Raw genomic sequence first — 16436 nt, 5'->3', positions numbered from 1 at the left:
GAAGGTGAGGAAGGCGGGCAGAGGAGGGGGACCCCGAGATCTGTGGGGTGGGGGTGGGGTGGGGGGGGGAAGGCTGGAAGTGGGTCTGCACCTTTGGAGGGGCTGGGGGAGGGCATCTTTTCAGTGGATCTGACGGCACCCACAGTGCGATGTGTGTGTGTGTCTCCCTCTCTCCTCCCCGCCCCAGCCGTCTCTCTCTTGAGGATCCCCCCCCCCAAAAAATGCTGCGCCCAGAAGCTGTCATGGTCTCCCTGCTGCTGCTCCTGCTGTGGGCCGGGCCGGGCCCCTGTGAGGTCGAGAGGTAAGTGGCTAACGGGCCAGAGGTTGGGGGTTCGAATCCCCCACCTTGAGAGGGGCTGGACTCCCAGCGATCCCGAGGGTCCCTTTTCTGCTCTGCAGTGCCAAAGGGAAAGGGGACTCCTCCCCCCCCAAAAAAGAACCAACCCCACATTTGTCAAGCCCCCTCCACCTGGCTACCCCAACCCAACGGATGCGCACACACACATCCTCCCAGGCAAACCCCCTGTCATGTTCCCACAACCGCTTCTCTGGGGATGGGTCCAACCCTGGCAACCTTTCCTCACCCCCCCCCCCACCGCGAGTGTCGGGGGTCAGGCCGGGAAAGGCAGGTGAAGTTTCTTTCTGGGCGGACCCACGTGGGGCGCTGCTGGGCACTCGCATCGTCCCGGAGAGGCGTTCCCACGACCGCGAAGGTCCACGTTCGAAACACGTTAAAGGGGCCGTTGGCGAAAAGACGGGCGTTCCGTGAAAAGGTGTGGGGGGGTATTCTCCCTTGCAGTTCGAGCTCTGCCTTCCTGCCGCCTCCCACCCCCCGGTCACCTACTCCCATCCCCACGACCCTTTCTTCCAGGAAAGAGCCCCCTCCTTGCAAGGAAGGCCGCGAGTGTCTCCCCTACACGGTGCTCTGCCACGGGGACGGCTACCAGGTGAGCCCCCGCCCCCGCTCCGTTCGTGTGGATGGGGCGTGAATGTGCGTGTTGGGCGGGAGGGTATAACCCACCCTTTGCTCGCGGGAGAGAGACGCCCCCCCTCCTCCAACTCGCCATCTCTCTCTTCTCCCGTTCACACGTGCAGGCCCGGCGCTATCCCGCCTCGTCGTGGGTGGGGACCCGATTCAACAGCTCCGAGTACACGCCTGCCCTTTTCCGAGGCTTCTGGCGGCTCTTCCGCTACATCCAGGGAGCCAACGAGCGACGTAAGAAGAGCTGAGGGGCACGGGGGGGGGGAGAGGGGGTCCGGGAAGAGAGGAGGGAAGAAGGGTACCGGGGCATACGCCCTCCAGCGGCAGCCCCTTTCGTGTTTGCTCTTGGCCAGGCCAGTAGTTTGACTCCCGAGGTAGACTGCTCCTGGAGTGGGAGGCTCTGTTACACAAGGGGCGAACCAGCAGCATTGTTACTTTTCCTCTGGGCATCTGAGGGGTGTGTGTGAATAGGACTAACCCCCCCCCCCGTAACGCTCCCCCCTCTACATTCCTCCCTGATCGCAGCAGAGGCTTCCATCAAGGCAGATTACTTAAATGAATCTGTTGGTTTTTAAAATTAAAGTCAGTTTAGAAAAGTCTGGTTGTGGTTTTAAAACCTAAAAACTAATTAAAGGCATCCTTAGGGACCCCTCCCCCCCAATTCTTATCAATGAGCAGCAGTGCCCCCATTTATCAATGCTGGGGGGGGGTTAGGAGGGGAAAATGCTAAAAAAATATCCTGCCCCTGAACTGCCTGCTCCACCTTAACAGAAGAAGGACCCGGTGGGCGAGACCTTTCGTTCACTGGAGCAGAAGCGGTGCAGGCCAAGCCCCCCCCCCCCGGGGTGCCCGCCTGCCCTGAATAAGTTGGGGGGGGGAAATCTACAGCAGTGACCCCCAACCCTGGGTCAACCAAGTGTTCTTGGATTGCAATTCCCAAAAGAAGCCTTCACCCTGCCAGCTCTGCTAGCTTTGATTTCTGGGAGTTGTAGTCCAAGAACATCTGGATGACCCAGGGTTGGGACTTAAACTCTAGAGACCCTCTTGGCTCCCTTCAACCCTGCAATTCCCAAAGGGCAGGGTTCCCACCTGTGCTGAGTCCCCCACGGAGCCTGCCCTACATCCCCCAGCCTTACGCTAGAATGATCCTTCCTTCTCTCCTCCTCCTTCCTCCCCCCCCCCAGAGGTCAAGATTCCCATGACAGCCCCCGTCTTGGCCCGGGTCGAAGATGGGCAGGAGGGACAGGGGATCAACGTGTACTTCATGCTGCCAGAGGCCTTTCGGGAGGACCCCCCCGCCCCCACGGATCAAACGGTGCGTAGGTGCCTTCTTCCCCCTACCCCACTCCCCACCCCTCCAAACACACTCCTACACGGACTTCTGGAGGAGTGATCTTATTTGTTTATTTATTTATTTATTTAATTTTTACCCCACCCCTCTAGACCGTGTCTACTCGGGGCGGCTTACATGGTTGTAGTGCTTCATTATGTAAGATAAGACAGTCCCTTCCCCCATGTAAGCAGAACAAAACACACACACACACCATCTGCATCCCTGCATGTAGAAAGCAACGGGGGGGGGGAGGGAAGGAACTGCTCATTTCATGTCACGTACCAGCTCCTTGGGCAGCCTATCATCCGTTCCCATTTTACAGGTGGAGAAAACTGAGGCCAAGGGAGGAACCCCAAGGCTCCACAGTTAGGGGGAGAGGAAAGGGGGAGAGGAAAGGGGGGTAGATCTTGAACCCAGACCTCTTCTCTCAGGTTCACACGCTTTCTTCTGTTGCCCCTGGGTAGTGTGGTGTACTTTTCTCCAAAGTGTCTTCTCCCTCTGCTAAGTTAGTAACGGCTGTCTGTCTGAATGAATGAACGGATGGATGGATGACAAAAATGCATTTTGGGTTCTTTATTTTGCCCCACACTTCAGAAATCCAGCCCGACCTTTTGCTGGCTGTTTTCCCCACAACTCGCAATAATTATCTACTTTCCTGTGATTTGCCCAACCTGGTTTCAGCCTCTTTCTGCTCTAGAGGAGAGCCCAGGCCCGCCACTAGGAGACCCACCAACCTCTCTCTCACCTCCCCCCCTTTCCTCCTGGTCCCTCAGGTGTACCTGGAGCGCTTCCCTCCGCAAGAGGTCTACGTCCGATTTTTCGGGGGCTGGATGACGGACTGGACCCTCCAGGTCCAGCTCCGATCCCTGGATGCGAAGCTGCAGGAGGCGGGCCGGGCCACCCAGGCAGGCCTGTATTACACGGCCGGCTTCAACAGGTGGGTGCCTGGGGAACCCTCTTGAGTTTGTGTTGTGTTAGGATGTCCCCTTGCGTGGGAGACGGAGGGAGGGGGAGTCTCTGCAACGGCCATGCAAGGCGGGCCTCCCCAGGGAGAAGAGGTCCCTTCGTGGGCAGGTTACATCTCCTTTCAATACTAACCTCCCCCCCCCCCTTTTTTTCTCTCTCTCTCCCATTCAACCAGTCCCTGGGAAGTTGTTGGCCGGCGGAATGAGGTCTGGCGGATTGCACAGGGAGAGCTGGGGTGCGGCTCTACCCTTGAGGAATAACCAGCCCTCCACGTGCCTCGGGGCTCGTCCAGCAACAGCGAGAGACCCAGACGTCTTGGCCACCTCTGGACAAAGCTTGGCTGTTGCTCCATGCGGATGGCCAGGCTGATTCTCCAGTTGCGCGAGGAGTCAACCCGATGCCTTTTTCCCCCTCCCCTTCCGGGAACAGAGAAGAGACTCTGGGGGGACCGTCCCACTCCGCGGGACAAGCACTCCAGGAGCAGAGGGGCTGAGGTTCTCCAGGCCTCTCCCTTGGCCCTGGTGACCCTATGCAGGCCCTCAGGAATGCTTCTTGCACCCCTAGCCAGCCTTCCCCCACCTCCGTTTTTTGCAGCAAGAGGGGAAAAAAAGGGAGAATAAGAGAAGAAATGCAACTCTTCGCTCCCCGAATACTTTAAAAACAAACAAACCGGACTTCCAAGTCATCTCTGCTTTTGTCCTTCCTCTAATATTTCTGGTTGTCTGTGTGTCCCCCCCCCCCCGAATAAAACTATCACAGGGCAGATTATGGGCTGCCTCTCCCACGTTTCCTGTCTCAACTCTACAGAAACGGAACTGGCTATTTTCCTCCTTGGTGGCTTTGCCCTCCGAATCCCCCTTTCCCAGCTGTCAGACTCCAACAAATGAGTTTCCCATCCCACCCCCAAATTGTGCCCCCCTCCCTTCTGTTCTCACCCCCCCCCCTTGTAGCTTGTGACCTTCTTTGTAACTCTTGAAAGCCAGGGAGCGCTCTCTATGGAAGGGGCCTGGCGAATAAAACTCACCGATGTATGAAAATACCGCCTGCAACTTTTGTGTAAGGGGAACAAAGCGCTGGAAGGGGAATTGGGCTCCTCTCAAATATGATCCGTGTGTATCCCAAGGAGAGGGAAATATAGTCAGAATAGAGCAGGGACGTTGGCAAGTCCCAAGTTTTGTGTCTTTGAGATCAAGTCGCAAGTCCCTATTAGAAACAAGCTTTGTTCCCCAGGGAAAAAAAAAGGAGGGGTGGGTCCTGAGTCAGGAGTTGAGTCCGAGCCACTGAAAAAAACAACAACAACAACCCCGAGCTGAGTCGCTGGTGCCACTTAAGTCTGACCGGACAGCGAGCCCTCATTCCTTGGAAGAGATCAGAAGGAAATCAATAAGGGTATATTCATCACAACGACGTCCTCTCTTGGATTAAGCGGGTCTTTTTCTGAGGCTGGAAATCCAGTAGATGGAGGGACTAGGAATTGGGATGCCTGAGTTCTAATCCCCAGGTTAAAAAAAAAAATCAAATCTCCACCCATTCACTGTGGATTCGCACTTGCTCTCTCCATAGAAATAGGAAGGTGAGAACTTTGTGATCTTCCTGGAGGAAAAGTAAAGCCATGAATGTAATAAAGGAGCCCTCCTTGGCTTATACTAATAGCTGCTAGTTAGTAATCAGGATTCGAAGGGAAATTTAAATCTGGTGCAAAAAGAGATAATTCGGTGCACAGGCAAGTCTTTAAATCTTTGTGGTTCACGAGATTCTACCTCTCAGAAGGCCTTTTCCTCCCGCCCCCCAAAAAACCCCGATGCAATTTTCTTGTTGCCATTCAGAGGTGGTGGGGGTTATGGGATGGGAAAACATGGGAGGCCTATGGGGAGAGGCATGAGCCCTCTGGGGTCCTCCTGGGGAAACTGTGCGAATGAAGCTCTATCAGGATGGCTGTCGAGTGGGGGGGGGGACGACAGGAATAAACAATCCCAAGAGGATTCTGAATGAGGAAGAAGCCAAACCCAGGGGTGGCGCTATTGTTGATGCTCAGCTGACCAGGGGGTGGTTCCCCCTCTTCCCTTCCCTATTATTTATCTTTTAAAATATTTAATAACCTGCCTTTCCTCTTTTAAAAAAGGACCCTATCCAGCTCATAAGCCCCCCAAAAAGAGAGAGATCAAAATGACCTCTTAGCCTCGCAAGAGACTTCTGAGGGAGCCTGAACTCAGAACTGGATAGAAGCGATCCCCCCCCCAAGCCCCCCAAATATCCACGCGGACACGATGTGACCAAAGCGCGGCATTTGTATCCCAAGGAGAGGGGCGTCCTCTGAGTCCCCACCCCCCGCGCCCCGGTTCCTGGAACGTGTGAACCCTAACCTTCCCGCACCCCACGCGCGGCACGTCGGCACCGCCAACGCAGGTGGCCGGCGGGCGAGGCGCCTGGACGCGCGTCTGTCCCCTCCGCGCCCGGGACACGCGAGCGCTTCTCCGCCGCTGGGGGGGGCGCTGTGCTCTTCCTCGGGGAAGGGAAGCGGGCAGAGACCGCGAAGGGGGGGCGGCGGCACTCTGCACGTGCCCAGAGGAGCCCCGCGCCCGCCCCTCGACCCGCCCCGCCCCGCCCGCCTTCTCCGGTAGAAACGAAAGCGAAAGGAGAGCCCATCGGCGCCATCGTCGGACCAAGTCGCCCCACCGTCGCTCCCCAACGGTTTCTCCTGCTTTCTCCCTCCCGCTCCCCCCGACGCCGACATGTTCGTTGCCGCCGCCGCCCGGGGGCCTCCTCTCCGGGGCCGGCGGGGACCCCTCGCTTGCCTCGCCCTCCTCTTCCTGGGCGGTGAGTGGGCGCCGGACGCCTGGGTCCCCAGGGGGCTTGGAAGGGGGGGTGCAGAAGCGCGCTCGGCCGGTGGTGTGGGGCGACGCGAGGAAGGGGAGCCGGGGGTTGCCCCCTTATCCCCGCTGGCACGAAAGCGCGCCCCGGGGCGGGCAGGCAGCCAGCAGGTGCAGCCTCTCTCTGCCCCGCCCCTCCGAGAAAGCGTTCCCGGTTGAACTTCCGCCGCGTGGAAAGCCCCGGGGCGGGGGAGGCGAGGGAGCAGATGACCGGGGGGGGTGTTTTCCCGGCCGGGCTCGGTTCTCCTTTCGCTTTCACCTCCTGCCCGGAGAGCGCGGGGGCGCGCGCTGGGCCTGCCAGGGGCGCGCATCCTGCCCGGGGGCTGGGGCTGGCCGAGGAGGAGGAGGAGGAGGAGGAGGAGGAGGAGGAGGAGGAAGGCCCCTCACCTGGACCATTCTCTCTCTCTTTCCCCCCCCCCCCCGCGCGCATCCCCGGGCTTTGCTCCTTCCAGGTGCGGCGGCGATGGCGATGGCGAGCGCGTCCTCCCCGTCGGGGGCGGCGGCGCGGGTCGACTGCTGGTTCGTGGAGGAAGCCACGGGGAGAGGCGGCGGGTCGGTGATGCCCGGAGCCCTGAGCCAGCGCCGGGCCCTCCTGCTCCTGCCCCCGCCGGGCCGCCGGCTCGACCAGGCGGCTTTGGAGTCGGAGCTGCCCCCGGAGGTGGAGCCCGGCCTCGCCTTCCAGATGCTAGGTACTCAGGAGGAGGAGGAGGGCTGGGGATGTTGGGATTGGTAGTCCCCCAAAGTAAATCAGTGCACCCACAAACCCACGGACCGGCCCCCTTCCTCTGTTCCATCTGCCAGGTCTCCACTCTTACTCCACAAGGATCTTTCCCAGTTTACAGACTGGGCAAGGGAGCGGGGGGGGGGGGCTCCTCCCCAGAAGAGAGTGGGGGGGAGAGATTTATTTATTTCAAATATTTTTAACCCACCTTTTTTCTTAAAAGAAAAAAAAAGTTTAATGCACCCAAGGCAGCTTCCAACAATTAAAAAACGGTATTTAAGATTAGTAGCAAGGAGGAGATACAATGCAAAAAAAAGACCAACCCATAATAAGCAGTGCCGTTGCCGGAGATGCCCTGGGATGCACGAAGCTGAGGATTCAAGCCTTTTTTATCTGCTTCGTTTCTCTAGCCGTCCGGGTAACGAAACATTCTCTACCTCTGAGCTGAGGATGGAACAGGCCCCGGCTTCTGAGCTTCAGATCCTTTTTAAAAAGTCTTTTCAACTTTATTTTTTAAAAAATCAGCTTTGCTTTTGGAAGAAAGGGGGGGAGGGGCTTTTCTGAGGACACCCTTCTGAAGCCTTTCCCACAATGGGACCGAAATACCCATTTGCCAATCTTGTTACTGTTACAGTGGCCAAAAGTTTTCCACTTCTCAAAGTTAACATCATTTCACAAAGTGCATAGAGTCCTTTTATGAGCCGGTGGGTTTTCTTCCAAGCCAAGGGTGCCACTAAATTGTGGAAAAATTGTGTAAAAGCAGATCAAAAGGAACCAATGTGGGCTTTATAGGCCTCTTTTGACAGGGCCAGCAAAAGATGTGGCGTTTTTCACAGTGATAGACTCTTTTTTAAAAATTGGTTTTGTTTTCTTCATCAATGTGTTCATTAAAAATGATTCCTTCCCCCTTTCATAAAATTACAGTGGTGCCTCGCTAGACGATGATAATCCATTCCACTGAAATCGCTGTTTAGCGAAATCATTGTCTAGCTTATTTTTCCCTCTTAAAATCTGAAGAGCGAAAGAGAAACGCAGGCGGTTTGCTTAATACTGTTAAAGTATTGTCCATAATGGTTTCTAAATTTTTTCTTCTCCTGATGGTGGTGGAAATGCCGACCCCAATCCTAATTTTTAGTTTCCTGTTCCAGCTGTTTCTAGAAAGTTCCTCTCCTGTGACTCTGTAGAGCATCACCTCTTTCTCCCTGTACTGACCTGTACTCTTGGCCCCCCGGTCCCCATTTTCCCTCCCCCCCTCCAGACCCTTCGGGGACTCTGTGGGGCGGCAGTGACCATAGCAGCCCCCGACCCTTCTGGCTGGGATCCGATCCGAGCGACACAGAGGCTGTCTCCTGCGAGATCAACGCCTACATCCCACACGAGGCCCACGTCCAGTGGGCGGCCGGGCTGGAGCAGGGAAAGGGCTGCCCCCGGTCTATGGGGCAGGGCAAGTGGTTCATCGCCACCGTCCAGAACCCAGAGGCCGGCTACGGGTTCAGCAGCATCCTGAACGAGGAAGAGGCGCTGCCTTGGAAACAGGAGGCGGTTGCCGGGAGCAGGATCACCACGACAACAGGTATCCGAGGACGGCGGCAGCTTTGCCTTGGACACTCCCCCCCGTCCCTGCTTCCCATGGGGCAGAAAAAGGTGAATGGGGCAAAGGAGTGAAAATGGGGAGCAAGATCTGGAGCAGCACACATTTTGGATTTTTTAAAATTTATTATTCTTTTAAAAATCTTTTTGTAAAAAAAAAAACTGGTGGCTTCCTGCAGAAATGGAAGGGAGGTGGACTAGATGACCTTTGACCCTTCTAGCTCTACCGAGATTCCACCACCTCTTATCCAAGGGCTTTGCTTCTATATTTTTAAATTTCTAAGGGATAACAAATTAAATAAATATTCCCCCCCTCTTAGCACTGTACTTAGTTTAGTAAGGATCATGTTAGTCCCAATTTAGAAACATCTAGTTTCTGGACTATGTGGGAAGTGTTGATGCAACGTATCTTAGCAGCGGTCCTGTGAATGTCATCATAGGACTTAAGAGACTCAGGCATGGATTTTTCAGGGGCGGCAGCCCTGCTAAGGTGTGGCTTTAAAGAGGAACCAGCTGTATTTGTCACCAGCTGTTCACCACCAGCCAACTTTTTCAAGATGCTTCAGTGGCCAGATCTCTTATCTGTGCAGCGATCCTGAAAGTATGAAGTATCATGGAAATGCCAAAGGTCTGGCATGATGATGGTTACTCTGTGGTCATCGAGGGCTCATATACAATCCTCAGGTGTGAGGGATCAAGATCCCACCAGTGGTCCTTGAAAGGGATTAATGCAAAATGTACATGTGCAGAAAACTGAGTAGACAGGTGTCACAAACCATAAAACAACAGAGTAGTAATGCAGACCTACAGTATATGGATGAGCTAAATATAGCTGGTGAGAGAAAAAGCCCCTGTCTTTGTTTAAGCCAAGACCGACATAACTGAATAACTGGATGTATTTCTGTTCCATCATCTCCCTTTTGGAATTCTCTCCCTGTAGTTCTTTTTGTTTGAAGATTCAGCGCCCTAAAGTCTAAAGAGAACCTCCTGGAAGACTGAAGTGTCTTCCCCCTCACGGGTTATTGAATATTATTCTTCATATCACAAAATGTCCCTGGGTTTATTCTTAATTTCCACTGTGTTCAGAGGGGGGCTACTCCTTAAGGTGCATTTTATTGCATTTACTGTGTGATTGCCGCCGTGGCAGATCCTGGGAATTGTGCTCTCCAGAAGTTACCTTTTTTCCTTCTGCTTCAAGCTCTGCTTCGGCCCAGACAGTCTCTTAAAGGCTCAGGATGATTGTTGGGTTTATTCCGGCCATTAGCAAGAGGAGCCCCTAAAGGGCAATAGGGGTGAAGGAGAGAGGGAAAGGGGGGGGAGCCGGGTCCCTGGGGATATGCTGCACAGAGCATCAGCGCACTCCTCCCTCTCCACTCCGACCCCTTTTTCCAGCGGTCCTGTCGGTCTTCTCCCGGACGCCCCAGCTGCAGGCCCGCCTGGGCCAGGATGTGCTCATCGACTGCGGCTTCTCTGGCCCGGCCTCCCCGTTCTCCGTGGAGTGGCGGCTCCAGCACGGCGGGGCCGGCCGGGTGGTGCTGGCCTATGACGGGGCCGCCCGCAAGGTCTCCGTGGCCGAGAAAGGGACCCGGCTCTTCCTCGACCCGGAGACCAACAACGTCTCGCTGCAGCTGCAGGGCGTTGCGGCGCGCCAGGAGGGGACCTACATCTGCACCGTCTACCTGCCCCACCTGCGCGCCCAGCAGGCGATGGAGCTGAAGGTGGTGGGTAAGTCCGGGCGGGTGGGAGGTCTTGCCTGCAAACTCTCCCTGGTGGCCCCTTTGGGGTTGATTTCTGCATCCCAGACACTTTGCGCTGCCTTGCTTGCCTCTAAGGCTTCAGAAGAAGGTTTTCCTTCCCTGGGAGGTGGGCCACCTTGGAGGGTGGGGTGGCCTCCCCCTCTCCCTTTTCGTAGCCTGTACAGTGGTGCCTTGCTAGACAGTTACCCCGCATGACAGTTTATTCGCTAGACATTAACTTTTTGCGATCGCTATAGCGATTCGCAAAACAGTGATTCCTATGGGGGAATTTCGCTGGACAATGTTTGGTCCCTGCTTCGCAAACCGATTTTCGCTAGACGACGATTTTGGCAGCTCCCTCTGCGCTCACAAAACGGGTGTTTCCTGGACCTAAGCTTCGCAAGACAGCGATTTAAACAGCTGATCGGCGGTTCACAAAGCAGCTTTCTTATGGCCGATCTTCGCTAGACAACGCCGATTCTTCCCCATTGGAACGCATTGAACAGGTTTCAATGCATTCCAATGGGGAAATGCTTTTTGCTAGACAATGATTTCAATTAACAGCGATTTCAGTGGAACGGATTATCATCGTCTAGCGAGGCACCACTGTATTTTTCTGCAGGTGGGGACCTGGTGTTGGGCATGATACTGTAACTGCCCCTAACCAATCTTACCCTAATTTCTCTCTCTCTCTCTGCCCCCACAGAGCCTCCCACGGTCACCCTCCGCCCAGACCCTCTCTCGGTGCCCCCCGGTGCCCCCGTGGAGCTGGCCTGCGAGGTCTCTGGCTTTTACCCCCAGAAGACCTCTGTGAACTGGCGGCGGAAGAGCCCTGGGGGCACCCCGGAGGCCCTCGTGGAGACCTGGGAGTCGGGGCATCGGCAGTCCCCCGATGGCACCTACAGCTTCACCAGCCATGCCCGCATCCTGCCCGTCCAGCCCCAAGACCACGGCGCTTCCTACAGCTGCCACGTGGCCCACCCGGGACTGGCGGAGGGTGGCTTGCGGAAGACGGTGAAGCTCCACGTGGCAGGTATGGGGGGGGAGGAAAAGAAGGGGGACGCCTGGGGAGGGATCTGCGTGTGCGCGAGTGAGACAAAGCTGTTTGCTGGTAAGCCCTGTGTAGGTAGACAGGATAACACAGCTCCCATCCAGCCGAGTGAAGGGAATAAATTGGCTTGCCAAGGGCTGTGCACAGTTCATTTGTTCTTAACAGTGAGTTGTTCTTGCACCGTTAGTTTGCAAAGACCTGCCTTCTGCCGGCGAGCTCTCTGGACGGGACCCTCTTCAGCTTTGGCAGAGGAGCCTGGCTGAGCTCACGCAAGGTGGTTTGACTGCCAGGTGGCGAGGCTTCCCCGGAGGCAGCCTCTGGCTTCGTCCGCAGATGAATATCCTTTGCAAGGCCATGAGCAGCTGGGCAGCTCTCGTAGCAGGGGAAAAGTTGAGCGTGAGGAAGCAGAAAAGCCGGAGAGCAAACAGAAGTCAGAGTGGGATACCTCTTCCCCTCCTTTCCCCCCTCCATCACTGCTTCCCTTCCGTTTTTCCAAGGTTCCTCCGGCCCCTCTTTGGAGGACGCCATCGGCTGCTTCCTGATTGCCTTCGCCTTGTTCGGATTCCTGCAGGCATTTCTCAGGCGGGGTAAGTCACTTCCTGGTTGCTTGTCTCTCTTCTCTCTCGGCATCCCGCACACACCCGGCTCCCTCGTTGCTGACAGTTTTGCCTTTTTGTCTTTTTCTCTTCCAGCATCCGGAGAGCAAAAAAAATCGGAGGTAAAGTCCTGAGGCTCCCCCCTGAATCCCCAGCCTTCCCCAACCTGGGTCCTGCTTCCTATTATTTTTAGACGGATGCTTCTTTTGTGGTGCTTGTGTGCGAAGGCAAGGTGTAAGTTTTTAGCTAGCTAAAGGAAACGCCCGCCCACAAGGGGGGCTAAAACCACTTCGCCGGAGGAGATCCCTGTTCACGAACTGGCAAGAAGAGCGGCGTGTCCCCTAAAGGGGTTTTCCTGTGACGTGGCCAACACGCGGCCCGGGGCTCTCTCCACGCCAGCGACGGAAATATGGAAGCGATTGACAACAAAACCTTTGACTTGATTACAAACCTGGAAGCCGGTCACGAGAAAGCGAGCTAGAGCACGCTTTAAGAGCCCAGGGTGCATCTTAATTTTTAGAGAGTAATGGTGCAGCGAATAGAGTGATGGGACTAGGACTCCGGAGACATGGGTGCGAAATCCCTCCTCGGCCGCAGGAACTCTCAGCACTTAGGCCGAGCTGTGGTCGGATGCTTTCCCGCCTTCTAAGTGGCTGGGTGTGTTGTGAGGGGATGAAGCCAGGCGCCCCTCCTGCTTGGGTTCTTTTGCTGGAGAAAGCCAACGGGCACCCCAGTCCTTACCCCCCTCCCACCAGATGTAAAGTTCACAGGTGCTACCCAGTGCCAGAGATCTGGTTTTGCAGCCAGGAGGCCCCCGGGTCTCACCCTCGGCCGCGTCTCCAGGGCTTCTTCTTAGCAGCCTGTTTTAGTGTCAGATCTTTGTGCCCAGGGCTCTGCATTTTTTTCAAACTCTGGTGCACCTGGTTTGGAGAAGAAGCGAGGGCGAGAACCGCCAAGATCAAAGGGGGAAGGAAGCCTGCCTCTCGGGCTGCCGCGGCGCTCCAGGAGTCGGAGGAGATGCCCGTTGGAGAAAGTGGTTTGGGGGGGAGAGAGGAAGGGAGGCGCTGCCGCTCCGGCAGAGGTCCAGCCTGCAAGGCTTCCCGTGAGAAGGAGGGCGGAGAAGGTTGGTGGGAGGAGGGGCATCCCCTTTCCCCTTAAATCAGTGGTTCCCCAACTTGGGTCTCCCGTTTAGTTGTTCTTGGACTGCAACTCCCAGAAGCCTGCACCACGAGTTGTGCTGGGAGTGGTAGTCCAAGAACCTATGGACATCCAAGGTGGGGAACACTCAGCCTTGGGAACTCCCTGCCAGTAAGAGGAGACAGCCCATCTTTGCCCCCCTCCCCAGGTCTACTCACTGACTCAAGTAGGGCAGACTCCTGGAGGGCAAGGCGGGAGCTCAGCCCAGCAGCTTTGCTTTGGCGAGTTCTCTCCATACCTTTGGAGCCCAGGATTAGACACCTTGTTTGCTCCCGCAGGTGCTCGGCCAGGCTCTTGGCCCCTCTTTGCATCTCCTCTGTAACTCTTGTGTCTTTTCTCCCTGCAGAAGCTGGAGTGAGCCGGGCAGCCGGCAGGCCTTGCCCCTCTGGTTTGGTGGCAGCCGAGGCTCCCTTCCAGGAGAAAGGACGACGCTGGAACTTGACGTCAGGCTGCCAAACTGCTTGGACGCCTCTCCTCCCCCGTTGCCTGTCCACAACACCCCTGGGTGTCATGTGAATAGGGAAGGCCTTCTGCAGAGTGTGACTTCTTTTGATTTTTCATGGTGTGGTTGCAAAGCTGCAGCTTTTGTGCCTAGGAGTTTTTTTTGGGGGGGGGGTTTGCTGTAAATAGTCGCTTTCTTCTCCCCCACTCCCTTATTGAGAAATTTTTCCCATGGCTTCTGCTCTGGTGGTCTTGTAGGCTTTGCAGGAAAGCACTGAGAAGCAAAATAAATAATTAAAAAATAGGGAGACCAAGGCTGCCTCTCTCCGAAAAACAGATGGCACTTGGAAAGGGATCCGGGTTTTGTACAGTTCTCAGAAAAGGCCCTGATTTGCTGGTGTGGAGGAGTGGAGCACCTTGTGCAAAGGGTGGGACCCTCCTGGCCTTCCGAAGGGCTGCTGTGGCTGGCGCTTGCAAGCCTGATCAAAGGTGCTGCTCACAGCTCTCAACTAGAGGTGGGCACGAACCGCCTGTTTGGCAGATGGTGCTGGCTTATTGGCCGAACAGGAGTTCGGTGCTTCCCAGCCCCGCCTCCTCGGGTGGATTCCCACTGCCTCTTGAATGGGCATCCACCCGAGGAGGCGGGGCTGGTTCTGTTGATAAATGAACCGTCACGAACCGCGAACCGGTGGTTCATGCCCATCTCAACTCTGAACCCTAAACGGGTGCTCCCAAAGTAAAAATGGTAGCTGTGGGGGGTTAACCCTTCCCATCTAAGCTGTTTTTCACAAGGAACTGGGAAGGATATACCAGGGGCTCCCCCATTTCTTGCGAATGGCCAGAAATGCAGAGGTCGGACAAACAAATTCTATAAATTTTAGAATTAAATAACAATATGATTGAAAAGCACCCGGGGGTCAGAGATGTGTCTTAACTATAAAAGTTAGTACGATCACAATCTCATCTTATTTTATTTTTCCTAAGTTGCATTTTTTTTCAAAGACGTAGCTGTGTTAAGCCTGTGGAAACCTATCCAGGCAGACATTAAAAATTAAAAGAACTAAAATGTTTTGACACCCTGAAGACTAGCTGTTATATTTTCATGTGAGTTTGGACACCGAAGGAGTAATTAGATGTACCTCTGCAAACTCCTCTTGATATATACTGGCCTTTAAAGTGGCCAATATTTTTTATATATAATAATATAATATTATATATTATAAATATATTTTCTTGCTTGAATATTTGCAGTTGCAGGTTAACAAACACAACAAACACAAATCCAGCAACTTGAAACGAAGCTGAATCAAATATTTTGGGATGGTGGGAGTCAAAACCATCCTTTTCCCAAGTGATTCCCCCCCCCCCTTTCCTGGAGGAGTTAAGCTTTGGGGAGGGCGGATTTTGCCTCCTCTTCCTCTCCAGGGGTCACTCTTTTTCAGTTCAGTGAAATCTAGGTGTCAGAACCACTATTTTCTGGCCATACATAAGAAAGCAAAAGGATTGTAGCTTTTAAGACGAGGTGGATCTTGGTGGAGCTAACAGTGAAACAAATCTGGGAGTCTTGAAGTTGCCCTAATCATTTTGGCATACCTGCTGAAACAGAGTAACAAGATTTATCTCCTCGAAACCCTTCTGGGCCAGTTTTTTCTGGACAAGGCCAGTATAAACTACTGCCATAGTTCTCCTTCCTGGAGTGTTGGTGTTGGCACAATTAGGGACCCTGATTCACACCCACACCTGTGATCCTTCGTAGCCCTGCTCCCATACCTGTCTTTTTTTTTTGTCTGCTGTAGACTGTAAGCTCCTTGGGGGCAGAGCCATCAACTTGATGTCTATGTTCTGTTGCAGCACCTGGCGCACCATGGCTAATAAATTTTAAACTGAATTGGGTGTTTGCTTGAACGGATCTGTTTGGTCACCCTTGTGAGGAAGGCTTGTTTCTGGGTTAAACTGCTGAAAATAGAATATTGACCATCAAAGATGGGTTAGAGCTTCCTGCCTCCTTTCTCTCTCTCTCTCTCTCTCTCTCTCTCTCTCTCTCTCTCTCTCATTCTTATGTGAAAGTTTGGCCCCGGTCATGGGTCCCCAGCCGCTGAGCAGTTTCTGTGCTGTTCACAACACCTGGGTGTGGAGGAAATTGTGGTGGCGGTGGGTTTTTGTCACATGGAGATCATGTTTGCTATGTGTGTAAAGAAAGGGTGCAGGGAGAAAAGGGGGGCAATTTAAGAGTCTTGCCAGGATTAAAGCACTGAATTCCACGGGCGTGGCTTCTGGGTCACTGGTTTGTATAAGGTTGCCTGTCTCTTGTTCACATTCACACTTCGCCCGCACTCCCCAACCCCACACACAGGAGGGCTGGCCTGGTGAGGAGCGTGCCCAATTTCAAGATTTACAATGAGGCAATGCCCCTCCCTTTTCAGATGCGTTGGTGAGACCCTACGATCCTTTGGGGCAGATTTTTTGGGGTTATGAGCAACCCCGAGATGCGGCATTGCTTGCAATAAAATTCTTGCAAGCAATACCAATTGTTGCCTGCATTCTCAAGGCACCCTGCACGTGGGGGGGGGGCAGGCGTTGGTGGGAGGAAGGCTCTCCCCCCTACCTCCCAACGGTGCGAACAATTTCTGCTGTGCTTGGACTGAGTCCTTAGGAAAAGTGCCTATTCCAGAAACCAAGGGACAGGCAGCTATTCAGCAGGTGCAGCTGACATTTCCTGTCATGGGTGGCGGAAGAGAGGAAGTCGTGCACATTTAATCTTTTTCCCTGCCAGAGACAATAGATTCCATCTGGTGTGACAACCATCCTTCCTTATGCTGATTTAGATGCAATTCTCGACCCATTTTAAGGAGCAGGAAAAGTACGAAATTGTGCCAGCCTCGGAGTTCCATAGAACTCCGTTGTTAAGATAAAAGCAGCGGCAGAGAGGCGTCAATCATTGGCGAAGAGCTAA

General features: G+C 54.5%; 2 protein-coding genes across 3 annotated transcripts; both read left to right on the top strand.

Annotated features, from left to right (window-relative positions):
- Window positions 1-145: 145 nt before the first annotated feature.
- LOC140703851 (heme-binding protein 2-like) lies at window positions 146-4318 on the top strand. The gene is made up of 6 exons (XM_078387356.1): window positions 146-301; window positions 872-947; window positions 1096-1216; window positions 2167-2297; window positions 3089-3252; window positions 3457-4318. The coding sequence occupies exons 1-6, from the start codon at window positions 150-152 to the stop codon at window positions 3539-3541; spliced, it is 729 nt and encodes a 242-aa protein (XP_078243482.1). The 5' UTR covers window positions 146-149; the 3' UTR covers window positions 3542-4318.
- A 1604-nt stretch (window positions 4319-5922) lies between these two features.
- Window positions 5923-15371, top strand: TAPBP (TAP binding protein). 2 transcript variants are annotated; one of them, XM_072987679.2, is made up of 8 exons: window positions 5923-6101; window positions 6613-6840; window positions 8131-8445; window positions 9855-10187; window positions 10905-11231; window positions 11747-11836; window positions 11942-11967; window positions 13389-15371. In XM_072987679.2, the coding sequence occupies exons 1-8, from the start codon at window positions 6014-6016 to the stop codon at window positions 13398-13400; spliced, it is 1419 nt and encodes a 472-aa protein (XP_072843780.2). In that variant the 5' UTR covers window positions 5923-6013; the 3' UTR covers window positions 13401-15371. The 2 variants fall into 2 exon arrangements, with proteins under 2 accessions (XP_072843780.2, XP_072843779.2); XM_072987678.2 differs by having other exon boundaries at window positions 5924-6098; window positions 6604-6840.
- Window positions 15372-16436: the final 1065 nt, after the last annotated feature.

The sequence above is a fragment of the Pogona vitticeps genome, chromosome 2 (assembly GCF_051106095.1).
Source record: "Pogona vitticeps strain Pit_001003342236 chromosome 2, PviZW2.1, whole genome shotgun sequence".
Lineage (NCBI taxonomy): Eukaryota > Metazoa > Chordata > Lepidosauria > Squamata > Agamidae > Pogona > Pogona vitticeps.
The sequence above is the reverse complement of the archived record's forward strand: the minus strand, read 5'-3'. Positions and strand labels throughout refer to the sequence as shown.